The sequence below is a fragment of the Lytechinus pictus genome, chromosome 12 (assembly GCF_037042905.1).
Source record: "Lytechinus pictus isolate F3 Inbred chromosome 12, Lp3.0, whole genome shotgun sequence".
Taxonomy (NCBI): Eukaryota; Metazoa; Echinodermata; class Echinoidea; order Temnopleuroida; family Toxopneustidae; genus Lytechinus; species Lytechinus pictus.
Genome location: NC_087256.1, coordinates 17,846,931 through 17,874,791, shown reverse-complemented (window position 1 = coordinate 17,874,791; position 27,861 = coordinate 17,846,931). Strand labels below are relative to the sequence as shown.

Sequence of the window (27,861 nt, the reverse complement as noted above, 5' to 3'; positions counted from 1 at the left end):
TAATCATAAAAAAATAAAATAAAATGCAAGAACTTTGATCCAGCTTCATGTTTACAAATGCAGAACCTGAAAAGAGAGAAAAAATAAATAAATGAAGAGAGTAAGAGTTAGAATATGTAGACTTGTTAGAACAGAATGAATTGTTCCATGTAATTGATAAAACGATTTTGTCATTAAAAGATAGTTGTTAATAAATTGTTAGAGACATTCATTTCAAAACATTGCTTGACCACCTGGATGTTGGAGTAAAAAGAAGAAAATCACCTTTTTTTTTTTTTAATTGTTATTATTGTTAGTGTTATTTGTTTTTGTTTTCTTTTAATATTTTTATGTGAATACTAGTTAACGACCGGTTTGCAGCTTTCCGGTTATGTTTTTTTGTTTTTATTTTTTTATTATTATTGTTTTGTTTGTTGTTTCTAAGGAGGTTATTCGGCAATTGACTGTTAGATTTGCCTAAACTCTAGAAAGTGCATCCGCAATAACATTGTCATTTCCCTTGATATGAGTCACGTTCAGCCCATAAGGCTGAAGAAACAGACTCCAACGGAACAATCTCTGGTTCTTGTTCCTAAACCTTTCGAGGAAGGTTAGTGGATTGTGATCCGTGAAAACGGTCACATCAGGGCAGCTACTCAAATACACATCAAAGTGTTGAACTGCCAGCACCAGACCTAGGCACTCCTTCTCTACCGTAGAGTATCTTTGCTGGTGTACATCAAGCTTCTTCGAAAAGTAGCTCACGGGTTTCATGAAACCCTCTTCATCCAACTGAAGGAGAACTGCACCAACTCCTACCTCACTTGCATCAGTGGCCAGTAGGAACGGATGCTCAAAGTTAGGAGCCTGCAATACAGGCTTTGAGATAAGAACAGCTTTCAATTTCTGAAAGGCAATCTCACATGGTTTGGTCCAATCAAACTTGGTCCCCTTCTTGAGAAGATCTGTAAGAGGAATAGCAATGTCACTGAAATTCGGAACAAACTTGCGGTAAAACCCACACATGCCCAGAAACCTCATCACCTCCCTCTTTGTGGAAGGGGCAGGGAAATCCACAATAGCTTGGATCTTTGCCTCTCGTGGGGCAACGCGTCCATGCCCTACTACATGACCCAAGTAAGATACTGTTGCCTGCGCAAACTCACACTTGGACAAATTCACAACAAGTCCTGCCTTGGTCAATCTGACAAACACATCTCTCAAGCAAGTTAGATGATCTGACCAGGTATCACTAACTACTAGAATATCATCAAGATATACTACAACATTGTCCAGTCCGGCAATTACACAATTCATGAGCCGTTGAAATGTCGCTGGAGCATTCCTCATGCCAAATGGCATAACCCGACACTGGAATAACCCCTGTGGGGTCACAAATGCAGAGATTTCTTTAGCCCTCTCTGTTAATGGCACCTGCCAATAACCTTTCATCAGATCCAGCTTTGTGATATACCTTGCATTACCAATCTGATCAATGCAATCCTCAATACGAGGTAGAGGAAATGAGTCAGGTTTTGTTACAGCATTGACTTTCCTGTAGTCAATGCAAAAACGCTGACTCCCATCTGGTTTTGGAACAAGAACTACAGGTGAACTCCAGCAGCTCTGACTAGGCTCAATGACACCGCATGCAAGCATATACTCAAGTTCCTTCCGCACCTGGCTCTTCTTTCTTGGATTCAAACGGTAGGGATGTTGTTTAATAGGCAGATGATCGCCTACATCAACATCATGAATAGCCTCTCCGGTATATCCCAACTTATCTCCACATACTTCAGGGTAATCAAGAAGTATTTGCACTACATCCTGCTGTTCAAAATCTGATAGATGACCCAATATCTTTGAGGGATCAGCCATCACCTGTGAGTTATTCACCTTTCCAGACATCCCTTCACCAATCTCCGCTTCCACCGGGATTTCAAGTTCTGCAGGAATATGTTCTGCTGCCTTTTCACAAACAACAGCAACTGTCGCCAACTCGTCACGATCATAATACTTCTTCAGCATATTAATATGGCAAACCCTCTTTGTTTTTCTCCTGTCTGGAGTACTCACAAGATAGGTTTCTTTACCCAAGTTCTTCTCTACCACATATGGACCACTGAACTTTGCTCTAAGAGGTTCACCCTGGATGGGCAGTAACACAAGGACTTTGCTACCAGGCTCGAATGAGCGAGGTTCTGCCTTCTTATCTGCCCGGGCCTTCATTGCACCTTGAGACAATCTCAAATGTTCCCCTGCGAGTTCACACGCCCTCAAGAGTCGTTCACGAAATTGTGACACATAATCAAGCACATTCCCACTCTCCACCCCAAAATCTGACAACATATGCTCCTTCACTACCTTGAGAGGACCTCTTGGCTCATGGCCAAACACAAGCTCAAATGGGGTGAATCCCGTAGATTCATTTGGAGTATCACGAGAGGCAAATAGGAGGAAAGGAATGCCCTTTTCCCAGTCTCCAGAGTTCTCAGAGCAGTAAGACTTGATCATTGTCTTTAAGGTCTGATGGTATCTCTCAAGGGCACCCTGCGACTGTGGGTGGTAAGGTGATGAGTTTACCTGCTTGATTCCTAATTGATGCATCACCTCCTGGAATACACTAGACGTGAAATTAGAGCCCCGATCTGACTGGATGTCTTGAGGGAGTCCATAGCGTGTGAAGAACACCAAGAGGGCATCAATAACCGTCTTAGCCTTAATGTTCCTCAACGGAAAAGCTTCTGGAAAACGTGTGGTGGAATCCATGACAGTAAGCAAGTATTGATAACCTGCCTTGGTTTTCGGCAAAGGGCCAACACAATCTATCAATACACGGCTAAATGGTTCAGGAAAAACAGGAATTGGAATAAGTGGGGCTGGTTTGATGTGATGTTGTGGCTTGCCCACCACCTGACAGACATGACATGACTTACAATACTCAGATACGCACTTCCTGAGACCAGGCCAGTAGAAATGAGCCCTAATCCTGGCCACTGTCTTCCTCACACCTAGATGTCCAGCAAGGGGAATATCATGAGCTAACCTTAGAATCTCTGCTCGATACTGGGGCGGGACAACAATCTGATCTACCGCAACCCAATCTTCATCAGCTGGGCGACCAGGAGGACACCATTTTCGCATCAACACACCAGACTTGATGTAATAACACTGTGAGACCTTCTCAGCCTCCTCTGCTGTCAAAGCAACATGATACAAACCCTTCAAGTCTGCAGCTGACTGTTGGGCTGCAATCAAGGCAGGCTGGCTGAAAACAGTCCTATCATCACCAGTCTGACTATTCATTCTCTCACTCAGATCTCTGAAAATTGTATCCCCTAAATCTATGTCACCACCATTTTCAACCTCTCTCTCATCTCGCCCTGCCATAGCCTGCGCTCTGGTAACCGCACACGATGGAAAAATACCTGGGATAGCCGTTTTCAAAGCCTCTGTCTTGGAATCCACTACCGGCATGTCACTCAACACAGTAGATGGCTGCACCTTACCCCCAGCCAAATCATTGCCAAGCAGCATTGTGATTCCCTTCATAGGCAATCGAGAAACAACGCCAACTGTCACTCGCCCAGAAACCAGCCCACTACAAAGTTCTACATCATATAGAGGAACAGATTTGAAACCCTCATTCACATCTTGGATCAGAACTCTCATGCCTGTGAAACTAGATTCAATGGATGACTCATCAGCAATTAATAGTGTCTGAACAGAGCCAGTATCTCTCAAAATCACAACAGGAAATTCTTCTCCATCAACAGTGAACTTCACCGTGCCATCAGAAATAAATTCCTTGTATCCTTCATCCACCCCATCACGAAACGTCTGCTTTACCCCATCACCACACACAGGGTCTCCTACACAAACCGTAGCCGGCCGAACAAAACCGCTGGCCTGGACTTTATTCTGACCAGTATTCTTGTCCTTTAGTTTCTGACAGTGAGAAATAAGGTGCCCATCCTTCTTACAGTATGCACAAAACAACCTGCCCTCTGGTCTAACACCATTAGACTGGCTACCACCACTCAACTTACTCTTCGGCGACTTTGACCTCTCCATTTCCTTATGTAACGTCTCGGACCTACTCCAACCAAAACCACTCGCTAACGGACTAGAAGGTTGGAGCTGCGATGCGCTACTTCTATGTGACAACTCATATCCATCTGCCAACATTGCAGCATTTCTGACACTAACAACAGCATGATCATTCATGTACGTTTTAACATCACGGGACATGCATCTTGTGAACTCATCAATCAAAACAACCTCACGCAGTGATTCATATGTCGTCTCAATTCTCAGAGACCGGATCCATCTATCAAATGCGACCTCTTTTCGACGTGCAAACTCAACACAAGTCTCTGCAGAATCCCTCTTGAGATCACGAAACATCTGACGGTATGCCTCTGGGACTAGCTCAAACGCCTGAAGGATGGCATCTTTCATTTTCCAATAGTCAAAAGCGTGATCATAGCTCAATGCAGACACGACAGACTGTGCCTTGCCTGAAATTACTTGCTGAATGAGCAATGCCCAGTCACTTTCAGGCCATTCCATTTTCCTGGCTACTCTCTCAAACAAAAGAAAGAACGAGTCTAAATCAGTCTCATCATACCTTGGAATAAGCTTTACCCTGGCAGAGAACCCAGCTTCCATTGACCTTTTCTCTCTCTCACCCAACTGCCCACTCTGAGACACAATTTCACTATGCCGCATCATCTCAAACTCCAGTCGCTTTCTTTCCATTTCCCTCTCATGCTCAGCAGCTCTCAGCCTATCTCTTCTTTCTTCTAGTTCAATACGGGCCAGTGCAAGCCGTACTTCATCACTGTCAAGTTTAGTTCTGTCATCACAATCATTATCAGAATCACCACTCATACTTTCAGGTATCAATTCCGCACGGGCCGCAATAGCAGAAAATAACTCTGCCTTAGTCTTCAAATCCGAAAGATCTAGCGACATTTTCTGTCCAACCGCTATCAGATCATCTTTACGCAGCTGACGCAAGCGAACGAGTGTAAGGTCTGCCTCTAAAAACGTATCTACATTAAACTGTGCCATATTTCTCTATCCAGTAAATTGACAGAAAAAAAGGAAGAATGAAAGAAAAGAAACAAGTATTTAGGAGATCTAACAACAGTATGTCTAAAAAAAAATCATTAAAATGTCATGCGCCCATGCCACGGACCAGGCTATGTCACACGCGTTTCAGTTTTGAAACCATATGTTCAGGTCTAATGTCAAAATAGTATGACCTAGTCTGAGACAAAAAAAAAAAAAAAAGGTCACATCAAAAACTCCTCTATTCTAAGTAAGAGTCTAACTCTAACGTTAAGGCTCTAGAATGGCATAGGACCTAGACTGACTCAAGAATCAAGGATAGGTCTAAATCATCAAAGTAGACAACGTTACGAAATGTCCTTGCCGGCCAAACTCATCCAGGCAATGAACAGAGCAGAATCGCGACGAAAAATGTCCTGGAAAGTGCAGAAAAATGCACAGTATTGACAGTAAGAATATTAAAAATAGCACCAGCCAACGACTGCAGTACAAGCTATTTAATAAATAGACCTAAATCCTGAAATCGAGACCACAAACAACGCCTACGATACATGTAACTTAGTACAGAAGTAGCCGAGACAAGCAAGCAGTAGGCAAATGCCAAAGCAGAGAAAACCCCGACATCAAATTAGATACGTGGGACAATAACGTAAACAAAAGCGAGATCGGACACAACCCGAGCAAGAAAAATGGCTTGTAAAATTATATTTCGGACAAGCCCCCATATGTCATATCAGGGAGGGGAGCTTAAGAAAATACCCTTCCTGGTATGACTATCACAACAACTCCATCAACAATACAAAACAGAAACAAACGGAAAATGAGGCAAAATTCATAAAATTACCTTAAAACTTCTTTTATTCACAGAGATACCGGTACGATCTTACGTATAAGCTCCCGAAGGGAGCTAGAGAGGTAACTCTTTCCGCGCGTTTTCATTTCCCATAGGTTTTGTACACAGCCAACATGGCTGCCGGTGGACAATTTGAAGGTTGATTTTGGAAGGTCAATGTTTAATTCATGAGTAATGACGTCAAAATACGCATAATGCACTTGTATGATTGGATTAAACGCTAATGTTTTATTCATATCGTCATGCATTCAACATTTTTTTCCGTCCCACAATTCCCTGCGATAGCTGTGCGAAGTGTCGTTCTTTTTGACTCTGCGAAATTCAACTTTCTGAAATACAATAGCAAGACTAATTATCTGTTTATAGAATTAGTCTCCGGAATCATGATTTTCTGAGTGAAATTCAGCTGAGCAGAAAATATATGAGGGAACATCTACATCGAAATTATGGCATTCCATACAAATAAAAGTAAGTTAAGTTCAATTTCGTGCTTTGATCTCGGTTGTAATTGTAATGTGTTTGCCGCTGGGGTTCGGCGTTGCAGTCAGGGCCTTATGTACTTTGTGTAGTTTACTATAGGCCAACGAACGTAGAGGGCAGCAACACACAAGCGTGTTGCTATAAGGAAGGTCAACTCGATACGCGCATGCAGCTGAGCTGCGCGCATATTTTATTGTTCATGCCAACGAAATCAAATGCCGATCCAATACAACAACAAATTAGTAGCGATCAAAAAACGAATATGGAAGAATATGACTACAACAATATCAAAGATAACTTTAAAAATATGTTGAGGAATATACATACATATAAAAACATACTTTGATGTTTAAAACTTTACAAATATAAGTTTCAGGAAACTAAAATCATTACCAAATCGGTGATTGTTGTTATCAGCGATTTCACCAGACGGCTGTATTAGGTGATTTGCGTCGAGACGATTTTGTGACCACTCGCAAAGCATTTCGGGATTGAATATAACCACCTTATTTTCTCTGAGCTCTTCGCTGAACCCATCATCACAGTGCAGCTGCAGCGCAGCGCGCAGCCAATGCAATGCATCCGATGCATGGGTTGTTTTTTCGCCGTCCATGCCATGGTCTCGGACTCAGAGTTGAAATTTAGACCCGGATTTCGGGGATACAGCGCCTTTATTTCAGATTTATAGACTTAAAAGTCAAATGACATTTAAAATTTGAAATCTAACCTTGAACAATCATCGTTGATAAACATCAGCCCTGAAGCCATTACACTTCAAATCAGGCCAGGCAAATTAGACGTCATTGTCTAAGTTGCTAGATCTATGACGAGTCGCCTGAAGCCCCAGCGCATCATCACGGTCACTAGCTAGCTGCGCGACCGGCCCAGACTCGGCGCACCCAGGCCAGAAAAATGACCTCGATTATTACGGTGGTTGTCTATGCATTTATTAGTGGTGCAGCGAAATTCAGCAGAAGAAAATAAGAGATATGAGGTATCCTCGTCACAGGCTTAATATTCCAAAATGAGGAAAAATGTCAAAATCATGATTATTTAAGCTAAATATTTTCTTTAAAAATGAAAGTAATATTTTTACTATTTATACTCAGAATAACCGATCTAATAATTGTTCATTAAAAAATATTTGAAATTAACAAATGAAAAAAAATCAACTCGACAAATTTCCCAAAACCCCACCTTATTTTTTAGAGTGGTCACAAAATTCGAGCGGAGTTGACCTTCCTTAGAGCAACACGCTTGTGTGTTGCTGCCCTCTACGTTCGTTGCTATAGGCCTAAACCACAATTTCCATTTCTTTTTCCTGATCCCAAATAAATCGTTTTCTCAGAAAATAATACGGTTTTTCGTAGAACTAAGTTGGTTAATTAGAATGCTTCATGTCCGTCATTATTAAATATGTATTTCAGTACATTGTCAAATATCAGGGGTAGATGTGGACTTGTTCAGTAACGGCAAAGCTGCATTAAATAAAGCCAAATAATATACCGTAATCAGAGCGAGAAATGGGCATTGATACCGCCGGTGCCAGTCGGCTGCATATTTGCCGATGGCGATGTAGGCTACGTCATTAGGTGTTGGGAATCAAGCAAGCTTGAGTTGAAGTTTAAAGTTGGGCCTGGGCCTACTGATTTTTTGACACTATTCCATCTATTTATGAATCAATATAATTATCTGCATTTAAAAAGAAGTTAATTTATATTAATTATTTATATGAACTAAATCTATTTGGAATGATCGGTAAATTTCCCTCTGCATGCCCACTTATTACCACTGGAATGATTTGAGACAGATTTTAACATTAGTCCCTTTTTACTACAAAAAAGTAAGGCCCTAGGATAGGTCTAACTTAGATCTAGATTTCTAAAAATGAAATTCTAGATCTGTCTGGTTTGACTTTTTTCTACGAAGATTTCAGTTAACTTTATTCTAATTTCTTGTCCCTGCCTGGACCGTTGGGCTTAAGTTAAATTATATAACAGAGTTAAATGATTTTTTTTTTTTTTTTGGGGGGGGCAGCATTTCTTTGTCAGGTTTCAGACTGCTCAGTTATCGTATACCATGAGTGCAATTTTTATGGGAAGGGTTGAGAAAATTAAGTGCCCCATTTTCAATTTTGTAAGTATCTAGCAGAGAGAGGGCGCGGCTGATCCAATTGATTTATCTCTATTGTCCTCCTCACTGGACCTTAATGGTGAAAGGCAAAGGGTCATTTAAACTTGCGAGCAAGCTAACTTTTTTTAATCAAAATCAAACTTAAAGAGGAACTCACTTAGACGTAGAGATTCACGGGTTTATAGATCTAGACAAATAAAAAAAAAATAATAATTGTCTTGCACTGGTGAATGAGCGAGAGCCAAATTATCACACAAATATTAATTATCCTACATCTGTCAAAGCTGGCTTGGTGTATAAGATTGACAAAAGGCCTCGCTATAGTAGGCCACGTATGCTTGAACCATTTACTGACTCTTATTGACAATGAAGATGGTCGGTGGAAACAGAGCCAGGTATGCCTATTTCGTCAGTGGAACATAATATAGAGAGAAGGAAGTTTTCGGTCAAGACCAGCTTTTTTCTAGTTGGGAATATTCATAGGCTTAGAATAGGACTAGCTGGAAATTTTGAAAATATTGTTTTAAAAGAGGAATTTTATTTATCACCTCTAAAATTCTAAACTGTATTGTGTGTATTTTGAATTGCAGATCCAATGGGATCAAGTTCTTAGCAGTCCCAGCCCAGTCAGAAGTACCAAGTCAACTACCATTTACACATCACCAAGAGTTACAATCTGATGAGGAACAGGATATATGAACTCAAAACTTGTAAGGTATGCTTGTTTTCGTTAAAGAAGGCCTCCTATTTCTTTTTTTTATTTGGGGGGGGGGGGGAGGGCTATAGCAACTTTTTCTGAATCATGTTATCCCATATAGTAAAGCTCCGTAGTGAGTTAATATTTATTTGGATTCAGATTTACCAGTATTTCCATTCTCATCAATGCATACTTATTGTCCATGTCTCTTATCTACATGAGTCATATGTGAAATCACTTTAAAACTCAGTTAATCTGTAGACAAAAATAAAAAAAGGACAAAATATTGAGAGTAATCTTATGATATATATTTAAATGAGTTTACACACTTAATCAAAAAAGTTTTTTGAATAATGATCTACAAATAGTGATCTATGATTTTTATCTGGCTATATAGATTACTACATGTGCATTATCTTAACAATATTGCATGGAAGAGTAGGGCCTAATACAAAAGTTTAAAACTTCTTAATAAACTGAAGTAGATGAGTTAGAATAATTTATATCAGCAGCTCATTTTTTTTTTTTTTTTTTTTTTTACCATGCAGGTTCCGCAGGCAGTTTGAGTATCACCAGGGCAGACTATAAGAAGAAATATGGAGGCCAAGTTCATAACAAGTAGTTACTTCATCAATTCAATTCAATTCAATTTTTTTTTTTTCAATTCAATTCATTTATTTTCTCTTTCAATCTTTTTACATTTACAATGAGAGTTCAATATACATATTTACAAAATATAACATTTAAATCATTTTTTTATAATACAATAATACCATGAAATCGAAAGGGAAGGAGACCAACTAAAAAGCAGAGCTTGTAGGGTGAAGGCCCCCTTTTATAAGTAAATTTTATGAATTAAAAATAAGATAAAATAAAGAAATAAACAATATATATATATATAATGAATAAAAAAATAAAAAAAATAAAAATTAAATTAAATAATAATAAAAATAAATGATTCAGTATACACTGTATACAGAAATCATAAAACGATTAAACATATATACAAAGAGAAATTAATAAACACATTTACATATTAAGTTCTGAATTACATTACTTTGGGAAAAAACGATAATCTAATATGAATTCAGAAGATATTTTTTAAGTTTTCCTTTGAAATTGTGTATTGAATTACATTGTATAATATCCTTTGAAAAAGAATTCCATAATTTTGGACCAGTAAAAACAAATGTCTTCTGTGCAAACGATGTTCTATTCAGAGGTAAATGAAAGGAACTCGCCTGGCGAGTGAAGTGTTTATGAATTGTATCATTTTTTATAAACATATTATTAAAAGGTAACGGTAATTGTTTATTGATAAACTTGAACATTAACTGTCCGAGTTGAAAAGAATATAAATCTTTAATCTTCAAGACTTTATTTCTCAAAAACAGAATATTTGTATGTGCCCTGAATTCTGCATGACTAATAATACGAATCACTCTTTTTTGTAAAATAAAAAGTCTATTAATTTGATAATTCGCTGCATTACCCCACGCAACAACTCCGTAATTCAAGTAAGGTAAAATTAACGTTGAATACAATGATAACAAAATATAATGGGGTAAGAAGTAACTTAATTTTCTAATGACACCGATGTTGCGAGCAATGATTTTACAAATATTATCAATATGTGCTTTCCAAGAAAGTTTGTCGTCAATGATCAGTCCCAAAAATTTAGTAGATCGCACTCTTTGAATGACAATATCATTTAAAATTACATCTTTTGGTACACTCGTAATCTTGTTGCTAAATAGCATGTAGCTAGTTTTTTCTAGGTTAAGAGAGAGTTTGTTAGCTGTTATCCAATTAGACACATTTTTTAGTTCGTCATTGAATATTTGCGTCAATTGCTCTGGGTCGGGGTGCGACAGAAATATATTAGAGTCATCAGCGAAAAGTATAAATTGGAGCAATCTAGATGACATATCAATATCATTTATATAAGTAATGAACAAAAGTGGGCCAAGAATGCTGCCCTGTGGAACTCCACAAAGGACAGGTTTACGTTCAGAAATATTACAATCAAGTGAAACGAACTGTGAACGCCCGGTTAGATAATTCTTGAACCACTTTAGTGGTTCCCCTCTTATTCCATAATGAGAAAGTTTATAAAGGAGAATGTTATGATCAACTGTATCGAATGCTTTTGAAAAATCTAAAAACAAACCAATCGTATTCGAAGACTTGTCATAAGCATTGGCAACTGTTTGAACCAAAGAAAGTATTGCGTGGGAAGTGCTACTCTTTTCCCGGAAACCAAATTGAGTATCGGATAGGATGTTGTGCTTTTTAAAAAAACATATGGTTCGTATGTGAACCAATTTTTCAAGAATTTTAGATAAGTTTGTAAGCAATGAAATCGGTCTGTAATTACTTGCTAAAGAACTATCACCTTTTTTGAAGACTGGTATTATCTTAGAAATTTTCATTGATTTTGGAATATTTCCCGATGATAATGACAAATTGAATATATAAATAAGAGGGTCAATTATATAATTCATAGTTTTTAGTAAAAGGTTGTTATCAATGTTATCAAATCCTGCACTTTTATTTGATTTTAGGCTAGATATAATTTTAATTATCTCCTGTGCGTTCGTAGGAGAGAAAAACATAGAACTTTGATTTCTATCCCCCAGATATTGATGAAATGAATGGGAGTTTGTTGGTATACTTCTAGAGAGCTTAAATCCAACTTGTGAAAAGTAATTGTTGAAAATATTTGCCATCTGAACTTTATCTTCAATAATAGAATCATTATGCATAAGCTTAGTTATCTTTGAAAACTTTGGTCCATTATTGATGGTAGAATTGATCAATTTCCATGTTTTTTTAAGATCATTCTTGCATTGATTAAATTGATCATGGTAATATGCCTTTTTAGCAGTACGGATGACCCCTGTAAGTGTATTCTTATAATTAGTATATTGGCTCCGAGTATTCTCAGTTAATCTTGATATATATTTATAGTATAATCGATTTTTTTCTATTTATCGAACGAAGAATTGAATTCGTTATCCAAGGTAGTCTGGGTGATCTTTTATAATTTTTGGACTTGGGCTTTGCAAAAGGAATATTTTCATTAACATGACTCATCACAATTACAGTATACACATTTTAAAAATTGAATGAATTTGAATAAACGTGTCAATACATATTTAATGTTGCTTGAATTACACATCTGTAGAAAAAAAAAATTGGAGTATAGATATTTAGGTCCATAGGTTTCACACAAGATTGAATATTCCCAAAGGGCACACCTACCCACCCTTTATTAATGTTCTACTCATCTACATGTAGTAGTAGTGAAAGAACTTTTAATGATATAAGTAGTTTGAAAGGGATAAGTTGTATTATGGTAATATAATTAATTCAGAATGTGTCTTTACTAAGTTCTGGGCTATGTAATATACATGCCTACAGACATGCATAAGACAATAAGAAATAATTGGTTTTCATTGAAAAATGTGCATACTAAAAAACAAGGTGACAGAACAAAGGATTAAGAAATCTCTCATTGCTGGGCCCCATTTCATTAAGACTAACCACTACTCTAACTTTGCCATTCTGGTAAGTAACGTGGAAACATTAAAGCAACAGATCAACATTGAGGTTCCAATGCTAGTTGCTAGTTACAATTGGGGCAAATTTACCATAATTGAAGTCTTTATGAAACAAGGATCTGTAGTGCTGGACATTAAGCTGTTAAATTTATTTTTTGGGGGAAGTGAAAAGTTGCACTGTTTTGTTCGTTTTTTATCTCTTTTTTTGTTCTAGCACTGTATTGTTCATGTCCCATATTATGAACTAAATTAGCTCTGCAAATGAAAAAAAAAATTGTTGGAAATAGAACACAGCTCTAGCAGCACTTCACAACAATAGACAATAAGCAAATTTGTTACTAATTTACTAATGTGCAGATTTGGGAAGGCACTCTTTAGAGAAATGTGGCAATGTGGTCCCTTTCTTGTGAAGTGCCCTCAGTTAGATTAGCATGCTATTTCTTGTCAGCAAATGCTGAAAAAAAATTACTTGATATTTAAGTAACTGACTTTGAGATAGAGGTGTATCGTTAATTTTGTTTAATGACATCCTTGATGTCCCCTTATATTGACTATATATAAGGCTTATCAATACCTATGTAAGTTTTCTATATTTTTATTTTTTTTTCTCTCTAGATTTAACCAAAGAAATTACATCCCCTCCCTTGTAACAGCCTAGCCGTTTCTGTTGCAATCATTATATGCATTTTGCTGATGTAATGTGATGCTTTGGCTAGAAAAAAAGGATAGGAATATTTTGATCACGTATTCAGAAATTGATTCCTTAATAAATATTTTAATTTGAAATATACTTTCTAATCTTGATATTCGTGATTCATTTATTCACATTGCGTGAAAGATATGTGATAATGATGTTATTGTTACCAAATTGTGTTGTGATGTAGGTAATGATGATACTGAAGAATACTTATATATGACTGGAATATGATGGTGCTACTGTTTGATTGATTTTGTTTGTCAGGTATCTATGGGTATAGTACTAGTGAGAGGCAAGATAACCCATAAAAGATGTTGCAACATGGCATACTGTGACATTTTAAAATCAAATTAAATATTCTTCCTAAAGAGATAAATGAGTTTGATTTAAGAGTGGGATAAAAATGATATAAGAATAATTGTTTGCTCGCATGATATGTGGTATGTGTGTGTGTGGAAGAGAGAGGGCCGGGGGGGGGGATGGGATCAATAGAGAGATTTGGGGGCGGGTAGGTAAAAATAAAATTTTGTTTGGAAGTGACCTTTTTAAGATCTAGCCTTGATGAGAGTGAATTCATGAGGGGGGGGGGGGTACTGGGCTGTCTTAATTTTGCTCCCATCCCAAACTCGGAAAATGGGGGGGGGGGGGGGGGTTGATCTTCATAAGATTTGCACCAGATTGTTCATTTCAATTTCAAAATATAGACAAAATGGCCTTTTAAATTGCTTTGCTCTCTTGCTCAGATTTTTCTGATCATTTTAAGTATTTACCCCCCCCCCCAAAAAAAAAAAAAAAAAAACCCAAACATAATGATGTGTAATGAAAATATTATGCAGTGATGACTGCATGAATAGAGCAAGCAGATCCCTAAGTTCAATCCTATTAATGAATTCCTTGTAATAGCTTCCACATTTCTTCAAGGGAAATAGCTAGCAAATAATATGTAAACAAGGAAAGATGAATTAACAATTGAATGCCGGGGGGGGGGGGTGAACGGGGGAATGAATGACATACTAAATCTACCTATATTATTTACCAAAGACGCAACTCCATGAATTCATTTCATATTCAATCACGTCGCGCATTATGCTAATTAGTAACAATATACTTATTTGCATATCTTTACGCTGTGCGCGCAGGCCAATTGTGACCACGCCTCCGTTTCGCTGGTGTGCCATGAAGTTGCGGTGTCCATAGGCTTGTACGCGAAAAATGGGAGCAGTGTGCAATTTTGACCTTCCAAAATTTCCCCATGTCTGACCGGATGCAGAAGCGGAGTTTCACCCCCCTGCTTTTATTCACAGAGATACGATCTTACGTATACGTAAGCTCCCGAAGGGAGCTAGAGAGGGAACTCTTTCCGCGCGTTTTTGATTTTCCATAGGTTTTGTACATAACAAACATGGCTGCCATTTGGCCAATTTGAAGGTTGATTTTGGAAGGTCAATGTTTAATTCATGAGTAATGACGTCAAAATACGCATAATGCACTTGTATGATTGGATAAAACGCTAATGTTTTATTCATGTCCTCATGCATTAAACATTTTTTTCCTTCCCACAATTCCCTACGATATCTGTGCGAGGTGTCGTTCTTTTTTACTCCGCGAAATTCAACATTTGAAATACAATAGCAAGACTAATTATCTGTTTATAGAATTAGTATCCGGAATCATGATTTCTGAGTGAAATTCAGTAAGAGCAGAAAATTATGAGGGAACATCTACATCAAAGTAATGGCATTCCATACAAATAAAAGTAAGTTAAGTTCAATTTCGTGCTTTGATCTCGGTTGTAATTGTAATGTGTTTGCTGCTGGGGTTCGGCGTCGCAGTCAGGGCTTTATGTTTGTGTACCGTAGTTACTACGGAAACCACAATTTCCATATTTCCATTAAGTTACTGAGATCTGACTCCGGATCTGACTGACATATTTTCTAAGAAAATAATAGTTTTTCGTAGAACTAAGTTGGTTAATTAGAATGCTTCATGTCCGTCCTTATTAAATCTGTATTTCAGTACATTGTCATATATCAGGGGTAGATGTGGACTTGTTCAGTAACGGCAAAGCTGCATTAAATCTAAGCCAAATAAATATAGTCAGACTCAGAGCAGGAAATGGGCATTGATACCGCCGGTGCCAGCCGGCTGCGAAATTGCCGATGGCGATGTAGGCTAGGTCATTAGGTGTTGGGAATTAATGTCACTGACAAGCTTGAGTTGAGGTTTTAAGTTGGGCCTTAGCCTACTGATTTTTTGACACCGCTATTCCATCTTCATATGAATCAATATAATTCTCTGCATTTAAAAAGAAATTAATTTTAAATCAATTATTTAAATGAACTAGGGCCTATGTTAGATCTATTTGGAATGATATTGATATCGGTAGATTTGCCACTGCCCACTGGTGGAATGGTTTGAGACAGATTTTAACATTAGTCTTTTTTTACTAAAAAGTAAGGCCCTAGGATACGTCTAACTTAGATCTTGATTTCTAAAAATGAAATTCTAGATCTGTCTGGTTTGACTTTTTCTACGAAGATTTAAATTAACTTTATTCTAGTCCCAGCCTGGACCGTTGGACTAAAATTATATAACGGAGTTAAATGATTCTTATTTTTTGGGGACAACATTTCTTTGTCAGGTTTCAAACTGCTCAGTTATCGTATACCATGAGTGCAATTTTTTTATGGGAAGGGGTGACAAAATTTAAAGTGTCCCATTCTGAATTTTATAAGTATACTATAAGTAGAGAGAGGGCTGATCCAATTGATTTATCTTTATTGTCCTCCTCACTTGACCATATTTATGGTGAAAGGCAAAGGGTCATTTAAACTTGCGAGCAAGCTAACTTTTTTTTAAAATCAAAATCAAACTTAAAGAGGAACTCACTTAGATGTAGAGATTCACATGTTTATAGATCTAGACGATTAAAAAAAAAAAACAACGAATGAGCGAGAGCCAATTTATCACACAAATAATAATTATCCTACATCTGTCAAAGCTGGCTTGGTGTATAAGATTGACAAAAGGCCTCGCTATAGTAGGCCACGTATATGCTTGAACCATTTACTGACTCTTATTGACAATGAAGATGGTCAGTGGAAACAGAGCCAGGTAGGCCTATGCCTATTTCGTCAGTGGAACATAATACATAGAGAAGGAAGTTTTCGGTCAAGACCAGCTTTTTTCTAGTTGGGAATATTCATAGGCTTAGGATAGGACTAGCTGGAAATTTTGAAAATATTGTTTTAAAAGAGGAATTTTGTTTATCACCTCTAAAATTCTAAACTGTAAAGTACATGTATTGTGTGTATTTTGAATTGCAGATCCAATGGGATCAAGTTCTTAGCAGTCCCAGCCCAGTCAGAAGTACAAAGTCAACTACCATTTACACATCACCAAGAGTTACAATCTGATGAGGAACAGGATATTTGAACTGAAAACTTGTAAGGTATGCTTGTTTTTGTTAAAAAAAGGCCTCCTATTTCTTTTTTATTGGGGGGGGGGGAGGGCTATAGCAAGTAAAGCTCCGTTGTGAGTAAATATTTATTTGGATTCATATTCACCAGTATTTCCATTCTCATCAATGCATACTTATTGTCCATGTCTCTTATCTTATCTACATGAGTCATATGTGATATCACTTTAAAACTCAGTTACTTTGTAGACAGAAATAAAAAAGGACAAAATATTGAGAGTAATTTTATGATATATATTTGAATGAGTTTACACACTTAATAAAAAAAGTTCTATGAATAATGCTTTATAAATAGTGATCTATGATTTTTATCTGGCTATATAGATTACTACATGTGCATTATCTAAACAATATTGCATGGAAGATTAGGGCCTAATTAAAAGTTTAAAACTTCTTAATAAACTGAACTAGATGAGTAAGAATAATTTATATCAGCAGCTCATTTTGTTCTTTTCTTTTTTGTGTTTACCATGCAGGTTCCGCAGGCAGTTTGAGTATCACCAGGGCAGATTATAAGAAGAAATATGGAGGCCAAGTTCATAACAAGTAGCTACTTCATCACAAGTACACATTTTAAAAATTGAATGAATTTGAATAAACATGTCAATACATATTGAATGTTGCTTGAACTACACATCTGTAGAAAAAAAATTGGAGTATTGATATTTAGGTCCATAGGTTTCACACAAGATTGAAATATTTTCCCAAAGGGCACACCTACCCACCCTATATTAATGTTCTAATCATCTACATGTAGTAGTGAAAGAACTTTTAATGATATAAGTAGTTTGAAAGGGATAAGTTGTATTCTGGTAATAGAATCAATTCAGAATGGGTCTTTACTGAGTTCTGGGCTATGTACATGCCTACAGACATACATAAGACAATAAGAAATAATGGATTTTCATTGAAAATGTGCATACTAAAAAAAAACAAGGTGACAGAACAAAGGATTAAGAAATCACTCTCACTCCTGGACCCCATTTCATTAAGTCTAACCACTACTCTAACTCTTTGCCATTCTGGTAATTACCATGGAAACATTAAAGTAACAGATCAACATTGAGGTTCCCATGCTAGTTGCTAGTTACAATTGGGGCAAATTTACCATAATTGACGTCTTTATGAAACAAGGATCTGTAGTGCTGGACATTAAGCTGTTAAATTTATTTTTGGGGGAAGTACAAAGTTGCACTGTTTTGTTAGTTTTTAATCTCTTTTTGTTCTTGTAGCACTGTATTGTTCATGTCCCGTATTTTGAACTAAATTAGCTCTTCAAATGAAAAAAAATTGTTGGAAATAGAACACAGCTCTAGCAGCACTTCACAACAATACACAATAAGCAATTTTGTTACTAATTTACTAATTTACTAATGTGCAGATTTGGGAAGGCACTCTTCAGAGAAATGTGGCAATGTGCTCCCTTTTTTGTGAAGTGCCCTCGGTTAGATTAGCATGCTATTTCTTGTCAGCAAATGCTGAAAAAAAATTACTTGATATTTGAGTAACCGACTTTGAGAGAGAGGTATATCGTTAATTTTTTTAATGACATCCTTGATGTCCCCTTATATTGACTATATAAGGCTTATCAATACCTATGAAAGTGATTTTTTTTAAATTTGTTTTCTCTAGATTTTACCAAAAAAATTACATCCCCTCCCTTGTAACAGCCTTGCAATTTCTGTTGCATTCATTATATGCATTTTGCTGATGTAATGTGATGCTTTGGCGAGAAAAAGAGGATAGGAATATTTTGATCACATATTCAGAAATTGATTCCTTAATAAATATTTTAATTTGAAATATACTTTCTAATCTTGATATTCGTGATTTATTTATTCACATTGCGTGAAAGATATGTAATAATGATGTTATTGCTACCAAACTGTGTTGTGATGTAGGTAATGATGATAATGAAGAATACTTCTATATGACTGGAATATGATGGTGCTACTGATTGATTGATTGTGTTTGTCAGGTATCTATGGGTATCATACTAGTACAATAGGTAAGAGTATAACATAAAGTATCAAAATACTATGCATGCATGGCAAGATAGCCCATAAAAATATGGCATACTGTGACATTTTAAGATCAGGTGCAGCCAAATTAGATATTCTTCCTAAAGAGATAAATGAGTTTGATTTAAGAGTGGGATAAAAATGATATGAGAATAATTGTTTGCTCGCATGATTATGTGGTACATGTATCATGTGTGTGTGTGGAAGAGAGAGGGGGGAAGGGTGGGATCGATGGATAGATTTTGGGGCGGGCAGGTACAAATAAAATTTCATCTTGTTTGGAAGTGACCTTTTTAAGATAGCCTTGATGAGAGTGAACTCATGCGGGGGGGAGGGGGGGGGGGGGTATTGGGCTGTCTTAATTTTGCTCCCATCCCAAACTCAGATTTTTTTTTTTTTTTAATCTTTATAAGATTTGCACCAGATTGTTCATTTCAATTTCAAAATAAAGACAAAATGGCCTTCTAAATTGCTTTGCTCTCTTGCTCAGATTTCTCTGATCATTTTAAGTATTTACCCCCCCTAAAAAAGAACCCAAACATATAAATAATTATGGCTATTAATGATGTGTAATGAAAATAATATGCAGTGATGACTGCATGAATAGATCGAGCAAGCAGACCCCTAAGTTCAATCCTATTAATGAATTCCTTGTAAGCTTCCACATTTCTTCAAGGGAAATAGCTATAGCAAATAAATAATTTTATTAATTGATGTAGTAATAATCGCGACAGGAAAATATATAAACAAGGAAAGATGAATTAACAACTGAATACCGGGGGGTGAACGGGGGAATGAATGACATAATCTTCTTTATTAATATTATTTACCAAAGACGCAACTCTATAATCAATCACGTCGCGCATTATGCTAATTAGTAACAATATACTTATTTGCATATCTTTACGCTGTGCGCGCAGGCCAATTATGACCACGCCTCCGTTTCGCTGGTGTGCCATGAAGTTATGATGTCCATAGGCTTGTACGCGAAAAATGGGAGCAGTGTGCACTTTTGACCTTCCAAAATTTCCCCATGTCTAACCGGATGCAGAAGCGGAGTTTCACCCCCCTGCTTTTATTACGCAAAGGCGCCCTCTTGCGCTGACAAGAATCGCACATGTACATGACACTATACTATTTGAGGGAGAAATGCTAGATCGATATATTCCTTCTGATACTATTTATCGAGGGGAAGTTGTGAGTATTATTCGTTTGTTTATGTTTTTCATTTTGTTCATTTATTTATTCGTGTATTTATTTATTTTTATCATTATCATTATTATTTTGAGTGTATAAAAGTGTTATGGGGTGGTAGCAGATATCATGAGGTAATTGTTATCGGTGTGTCATGGAAGTTGCAAGGAGATGACTGGATTTATCGTCGTGAGGGGCTAATTGATTTCTTGTGTTATTACACTAAAATGAATTATGTATCAGGTAGAATAAGCACGGTAGTAGTCCAAGAAATGGTATGGATGTGATGAAAGGCATGTCTACTAACAAAATCATGAATACAGTTTTAGACCCTATATATAGGCAAAGAATGAGAGGTTTTCTCTAGAATTCATTGCTTTTAACCTCTTTCTCCATCTCTTGACCTCACTCCCTAGTCCCTACCCCCCTTCTCCCCCAACCTCTGTCTATCTGTCCATTTCTCCCCCTTGTTATAGCTTCCCCACCTATATACCCAATTATAAAACTCACTCTCTTCATCTTTCTATGTACCTTTACTTATAATTATATTTGCTACATTACTTACAATCTGAAAAAGGTTTACCCAATATTGGGTAAACGGGAACATGCATGTTGGTAGGGTAAAAAGATAATCAATATTTTGTAAATTTTACACAATGTTGCCTTGAAATAGCTCAATATGGGGTGAATAAAAAATACCCAGCAAACATGCATGTTCCCTTTCTACCCAGTATTGGGTAAGTCTCAGTAAAACTCAAGAGTGTAATGACCACCCCAGCTCCACTCTCTCTCCCTCTCTCTCTCATTTTCTCATCCCATATCTCTCCTTTTCCATCGCTCTTCTTCTCTTTCTCTCATTGGTTTGAATATTGATCACATGTTTTGCTAAAACAACACTCCTAGAAAAACAAAGTCTGTTCACACTTTAAATACTTACAAAACCACGACTTTAATAAAAGAATATCATGTTCGTTATCTGTTTGATTGATAGCAAAAACGTATCTTCCTCCTCCACACTGCCAACTCACACATCCATCACTCGTTGTGGGTGTGATCTAAATGAATCGCCCTCTTTAATTATCATGACGGAATGTTTTCATGAAAAAGGGAAAATGTAATGAATCACAGACTCCCCCGGCGTCCCCTTTGGCGGAGCAGAGCTTCGATCATAAAAGTTGCGTAAAATAAAAATGGAAGATGTGGGTTTTTTTACGTCATCTAATTATCAGTAACTGTTGTTCGAGATGATGTCCACTCTTCTTAATCGTCCTTCTCTCATCTCTTCTTATCCTTGAAGTTTTCTACTTTTTAAAGAAAATTTTAAGAGCTCACAATAGCGCTTGATATGATGTCGCAACTTTCCTTGATTTTGATTGGCTGAGAAACTCAGGTGCCTTTACTATTGCGTCTGACGGATAAAACTGACTCCTTCGGATAAACACCTGACATTTTCTTTCATGCTCACAACCACTCTGTTCAGGGTATTGTTAGTGATAATTCCCTGCTCTATAAGTATGTCCAAGGTGTTTACCTCTAATGTCTACTAGGCTTTAGTTTTTATGTCGGAACGCGTTCTCCTTAAATCCTTTGGGTCATGAACCAAACAATGAGGGTGCACGACGTGTCTTATGTGGAAAAAGAATATGTAAAAAAATATGTATCGAAGGAGAGACGCGAACGAGCCCCCCCCCCAAAAAAAAAAGGCGTTTTCAAAATGAAAGTCTAATGTTGTGATAAGTTTTGCTCACTATTCAACATATTGTATCACAATTCATCCTTTCCCTGTACATTTTCCCCACAGTTTGTGCGCATCATGATCTGCGCATGTTTTACACTCAGCGCGCAACGTCACAATGGATGAACAGGTGATTAATCAGCTGCAGGTATGAGCTGATTTTTTGTATCTGTCTTCTAACAGCAGATCAGATTTTTAATTTTATGAAGCTAATACACCGGAATTATTCCATGGACCATTTTTTTGTTTAATATCTGTACAATTTCAAAATACTTTACTCTACAGTGCCGGAAGGTATGACGAATATGACCCCGAGTTTGAATAAATGGTATAGTAGTATGGGGAACTACTTTGTACATTATTCAAGTTCATTACACATTTGTTCAGTAATTAGGGATAATGATCTTTTAATCTGTTCATTGCTTTTAAGCCAAAGTTCACATTTACAGGACATTGCTCTGCTCCAAAATAACCCTAATTTACATTCCTCTCTTCTTCATTCTCCATCAGCCTTCTTTTACTTTTATCCTCATTTATCTTTGTTATCCCCATCTCCTTTGTTACCCTCATCTATCCCTTATCCCTCACTTGACCATTCCTTTTGTTATCCAATCCCTTTATCTCTTGGTCCTCTCTACAGCAATGTTAATCACTCCCCTCCTCTCTCTTGGTTGACTGAATCATGAATATTTATGTTGCAAGCTCCTTATGTACGATTGGTTCTTATCCAAGATGATGTGTTACTCATTAATTTGAATATTATTGAAATCTAGTACCTTGTATGTATGTATTCGAAACTGAAAAATGCGATACCAAAAATTTCGATCGAAAGAATTCTAGACATTAGTTATGCAGATAACGATGAAACAAATTCACAATACGGAAGCGACGTATTCGAAATTAGAACGCTTGATTTTATTAGACTACGATCAATGTCTCGCAAGTCTCGCAATTTCTAATAGTTTATTGTGTGAATTTAAGAAAAGAGAACCGGCTGCTTTAACATTCTGGGAAGGTAAACTGAACCTTGCAATTTATTTTGACTGGATAGACACATTGAACTTTAAGTTTAAGACATTGAAAAACAATAAAATAAAGCAACTCAACTTCAAAACTCTTCAAAGGATTTTACCGTTTAGATACAACTTGTGGAGGTGGAAAATTGTAACAGACAACTTATGTATTTTCTGTAAACAACATAATCTTTTGTTCATGTTGTTTTAGAATGCCCAAGCGTAAAGCTTTTCTGGAAACGTATTGTGGATTTGATTAATTTAATGTTTAAAGAAAAACTTATATTAAACGAAAAATTATTAATAGTTGGTTTTGATTTCACACATGAAAAAGCAACAGGTATAAATACAGTCCTTGTGTATGCTCAATATGCAATCTTTTTGATGTATATGATTAATTATTTTCAAGGTAAACCATACAACAGTTTTCTATATGGCATGTGTTTAAATATGAAATTCTTTTAGACGACATCTCGGATGTTGTCTCTAAGACCCTGGATGTTAATACATGTTAACTTGGCAATTGAATGAATAAAAACCTCTGACACGAGGAAAAAAAATCTTAAGTTAATTTGAATATTATTGAAATCTAGTACCTTGTGCAAAGAAAGCCAAGAGAAGAAGTGAATAACAAATTATGCCCTGCCTAGCTCTTCAAACCGGCAACATCTACCTCTGCATCTGTTCTTGTTCTGTGTTGGAAGAACCAGCGTATCCTTAGAGCTTCTAAAATGTAAGATATAGCTCCTGCAGTAGTTTTGATATTTTCCTCACACATATTTAGAGCATTTGGCGCGTTTATGGTGTTTTGGAAAGCACATTTTGCTTCAATAAAAGTGCTGATAGTTTACAAACAAGTACATGAACCCCTGTTTTTTAATGTTTGCACCTTTAAGGTATACCTTCCTCTACAACTTTGCAAATGTTTTGTGAAGACGACATGGATTTTGAAAAAAAGTACAGCGTTTATTGTACTTTGCAATCTTGTTATGGAAATGTCAAATTATGGAAATAGGTTTTTGTGATCCTTTGGCACCATTCTTAAGAATCGAAGGTGCTGCTAGCCTTAAAAGGGCAAACGAAGAGCAATATATATAGATTATCCAACTAAAGTATACAATTCTGTGTTATACTATGAAATTTGATGAATTTTACATGGATTTTGACTGAGTAATATAGGTTTAAACTCAACGTACTAATCTCATGAGGTATAAAAATGCTCAAATCTCTTAAACGCGCATTTCTCGAGAAATTCAAATTGAGTGAGCTGCAATGACCGGTAGCAAAAAATCAAGCGCATGAAACCACATTATATTTTTTTGCATATTTGCAATATTTAGGTGCTAAAGTAACTGAAAATTTTGTTTAAAAAATGACATAGATTTCATTTTAACTGTGGAACGTCCTTAGCACAAATACTGCAAAAACGTCGGTGTTAATTTAATAACACCCGGGCATCTATATCATTCTGTGAATTATTTTCTTCGTCTCCTAATACAACTGCAACAGACGCATGGCAGATATTTTTAGATATAGGTAGATAGATAGATATATAGATAGATAGACAGATAGATAGATAGATACGTAGGTAGGTATATATATAGATAAATATATAGATAGATAGGTAGGTAGATAGATAGATAGATAGATATATGGATGGATGGATGGATGGATGGATGGATGGATAGATAGATAGATAGATAGATAGATAGATGGGTGGATGGATAGATGGATGGATGGATGGATGGATGGATGGATGGATGGATGGATGGATGGATGGATGGATGGATGGATGGATGGATGGATGGATGGATGGATGGATGGATATATAGATAGATAGATATATGGACGGATGGATAAAAAGATAGAAATAGATATATACATAAATAAATGGATAGATACAGCTTGATAGGTCGATCAGGGTCCCGTAACACAGAGATTAGCAATTAATCGTACGCTTGATATTCACGATTGATTGTACAATGTAGACTATGTAATCAACCGTAGAAAATTGTTGTACGATCATTGCTAAGTTTTGTGTATACGAGCCCCAGATCGATGAAGAGAATGTAGGTCTATGTGCAAAATTAGAAGAAGGGGGGTTGAAAGGAAGACAATCTATTGAACCGATCAGTTATTAGGCTAGGGATAAGTGATGCTCCCTAAAATACATACCACCTAGGGGCCATTTTCATCCGCAAACCCAATCAACTAAGAAAATCGTTATTTCAATTCTTCTATGGAACTGACCTTGGAATGACGTCCTCACTTATGAGGAACATTCACACTTCGTTCTTCATCGTTTTTCGTCATAAAAGAAACAGATAATGGGAAAGGATGAACGAGCGAGGGAGAGGAAGAGAGAAAGGAGGGGGAAGGTTGTATACAATAATATCATGGATTGAAAGTGTTTCAGAAAAAACAAATATTGACTTTCACCATGGACCTGCTTTCACTAACAAATCTGCTCTGCGCCAATCAGATGCATGGATTTCGGTAGCTTATAGCAATAGTCAGTTAAAAATCCCTGGTCATGTTGTTCCATGAAACCCTTCCCAAGCAAACTGATTCATGTTAAGATACAAACATGAAAAAGAGGGAGATAAAATGAAATGAAACAGCAAACATTTAAATTAGAGAAATTGATGTTAATCGACGTGTAATTTGACAAAAGAAATCATCTAGCAAATTTACAGACAAGCTAGGGGAAAGATATATTATTGAACAAAATGAAATTAAACTAATTTATCTTCGTCTGTGCTGTCTACTTGAGTGGTAACAGTCTCGCTGTGATAATTACATGACACATTAACACCTCAAGGAAGAAAACAAGAGAAAGAAAAACTTCGCAAATTAGAGTACTGTCCCTGTCGAGGTGAGAAAGGGCATATGATCTCGGTTGGGGGCACATCCCAGGAATACCTTTTCTCACTTCTTTCACTTCATTGCACATGCTTACATTTATGTTCCCACAGATACTAATTATTTGTAATTGATTTATTCGTTATAGATTTTCTACACAAAATATCGTAGGTTATGTAAATTCATTGTTTCTTATAAATGGTCTATACAAAATATCTTATGTTATGTAACTTTCTTTTTCAATAAAAAATTACTAGGTTCTTATCAAAATGAATATATACATGTAGTGTGCCATTGAATAGGAAACTAGATAAAACGGCGCCTCATAAATGCTATATATTATTTACAATAATACACACGCACACACCACACCCTCAATGACGCGACCTCATACACACTCTCATCACCACACACTGACAATAAATTTGGTCTCTGAGGGCACCCCCCCCCCTCTTAAAAGATAAAAAAAACTTCTCAAAAACCAAGTGATACGAAAGAGAAGGAAACAAAAACAGTTTAGATGTCGCTTCTTTTATCTGTCATTCGAAGGGGGATGCCTCCTCCCCAGGCGAGGATAAGTGATGTTGCGTTTCTTTTAAAGGAGGGGAGATAGAAAAGGGTCTCACATTGACAACATCTTTGAGCAGACATGCAGGTGATGCTATCGTGTTCTGAACGTTTTTCGTTTGACTGGGAAACATTCGAGAGCAGATATCGAGTAAATATAATTTGGGGGATGTAAGGGGTCACCACTCCCCGACAATATTTCACAAAAAATAGATTTAACGTGATTATATATGCCTATTAACCTTTGTTCTGCCAATGAATGCCTCACAAAATATGAATGAGTAAGATTTAGTGAAGGAAAATAATTTATAATAAAATCAGAAAAATGTATATCAATATATCAACATTTATTTTTTTATAAAGAAAAAAAAAACGATACAGGGAAACCAAGATTGCTTCAGGTCGAAATAAAATAGCAGATTTAGGTGAAAATTATATCGACAATTGAATGGGATTGTTTGCGTCATAATGAGCTTCTAATCATGATTTGCCCTTCCACTCTCAAATTATGTTCTATATTTCATCTAGAGTTTGTTTGGATCATATATTCTCAGTAATTGTGCATTTTCGTGTGAACCCTTTTACTCCCCTACCTTCCCCGATGATCCCTGTACTATGGAGAGTAATTTCCCGCGGCAATCCCTTGATGTAGGCAAATAAAGACGAATGCAGGTGGTTGGAGAGAAGTCACGTGACCTAGCCCTCTTTCATGTTCATGGTAGAAGAAGGTGATAATGAAGGAGAAGAATGAGTAGAGAGGGAGGAGGGGAAGAAGAAGAAGAAGGAGAAGAAGAATAACAAGAACAAGAAGGAGAAGAAGAAAAAGAAGTAGAAGAAGTAGAAGAAGAAGAAGAAGAAGGAGAAGAAGAAGAAGAAGAAGAAGGAGGAGGAGGAGAAGAAGAAGGAGAAGAAGAAGAAGAAGGAGAAGAAGAAGAAGAAGAAGAAGAAGAAGGAGGAGGAGGAGAAGAAGAATAAGAAGAAGGAGAAGAAGAAGAAGAAGAAGGAGAAGGAGAACAAGAAGGAGAAGAAGAAGGAGAAGAATAAGAAGTAAAGGAAAAAGAAGGAGAGGAGGAGCGGAAGAAGATGATGATGAAGAAGATAATGAAAAACAGCAGCAGACGAATCTGGCGATGTAGGAGGGAGATGGAGAGAAGAGAAATATAAAGATTTGCAGCTGACTAGACATGCTTGATGAATCTATTAACCTTTCTGTTCAAGTCCCTCTAAAGTCTAAGGAGGGCGTCTTGAGAAAATATTACTCCATTCATGTTAATCCGATGGCATATATTCTCGGCCTAACTGATTTAAAAGATAATACAGGAGGAACTGCAATTCGTTCCATTATTACATTTGATAAAAAATAAATTAGAAAGGATTAAAGACCTTGTAAAATAAGGAAGACACAAAGAGATACACACTGACATTTTTATTAAGGTTTCGAATTTCCTGTCTGAAAAACGAATCCTCGAAATTTAAGTTAAGAAAAATGGTTTGCGACTGCGCAGTGTTCTTC

The 27,861-nt window shown here is 36.6% G+C and overlaps 1 protein-coding gene and 2 long non-coding RNA genes across 3 annotated transcripts; 2 read left to right on the top strand and 1 right to left on the bottom strand.

Moving 5' to 3' along the window:
* Positions 1-456: 456 nt before the first annotated feature.
* LOC129258664 (uncharacterized) lies at positions 457-5,055 on the bottom strand. Its single transcript, XM_054896898.2, has one exon. The coding sequence runs from the start codon at positions 5,053-5,055 to the stop codon at positions 457-459; it is 4,599 nt and encodes a 1,532-aa protein (XP_054752873.2).
* A 1,080-nt stretch (positions 5,056-6,135) lies between these two features.
* On the top strand, positions 6,136-9,851 carry LOC135156228 (uncharacterized). The gene is made up of 3 exons (XR_010295367.1): positions 6,136-6,376; positions 9,112-9,236; positions 9,767-9,851. It is a non-coding gene; the product is annotated as an uncharacterized LOC135156228 (long non-coding RNA).
* Positions 9,852-15,177: 5,326 nt separating this feature from the next.
* On the top strand, positions 15,178-17,701 carry LOC129262829 (uncharacterized). The gene is made up of 3 exons (XR_010295288.1): positions 15,178-15,234; positions 16,805-16,929; positions 17,433-17,701. It is a non-coding gene; the product is annotated as an uncharacterized LOC129262829 (long non-coding RNA).
* The last annotated feature ends 10,160 nt before the right edge of the window (positions 17,702-27,861 follow it).

Bases quoted from the DNA above. Each gene is read 5' to 3' on its own strand.
- LOC129258664 (XM_054896898.2), bottom strand. From the start codon at position 5,055: ATGGCACAGTTTAATGTAGATACGTTTTTAGAGGCAGACCTTACACTC.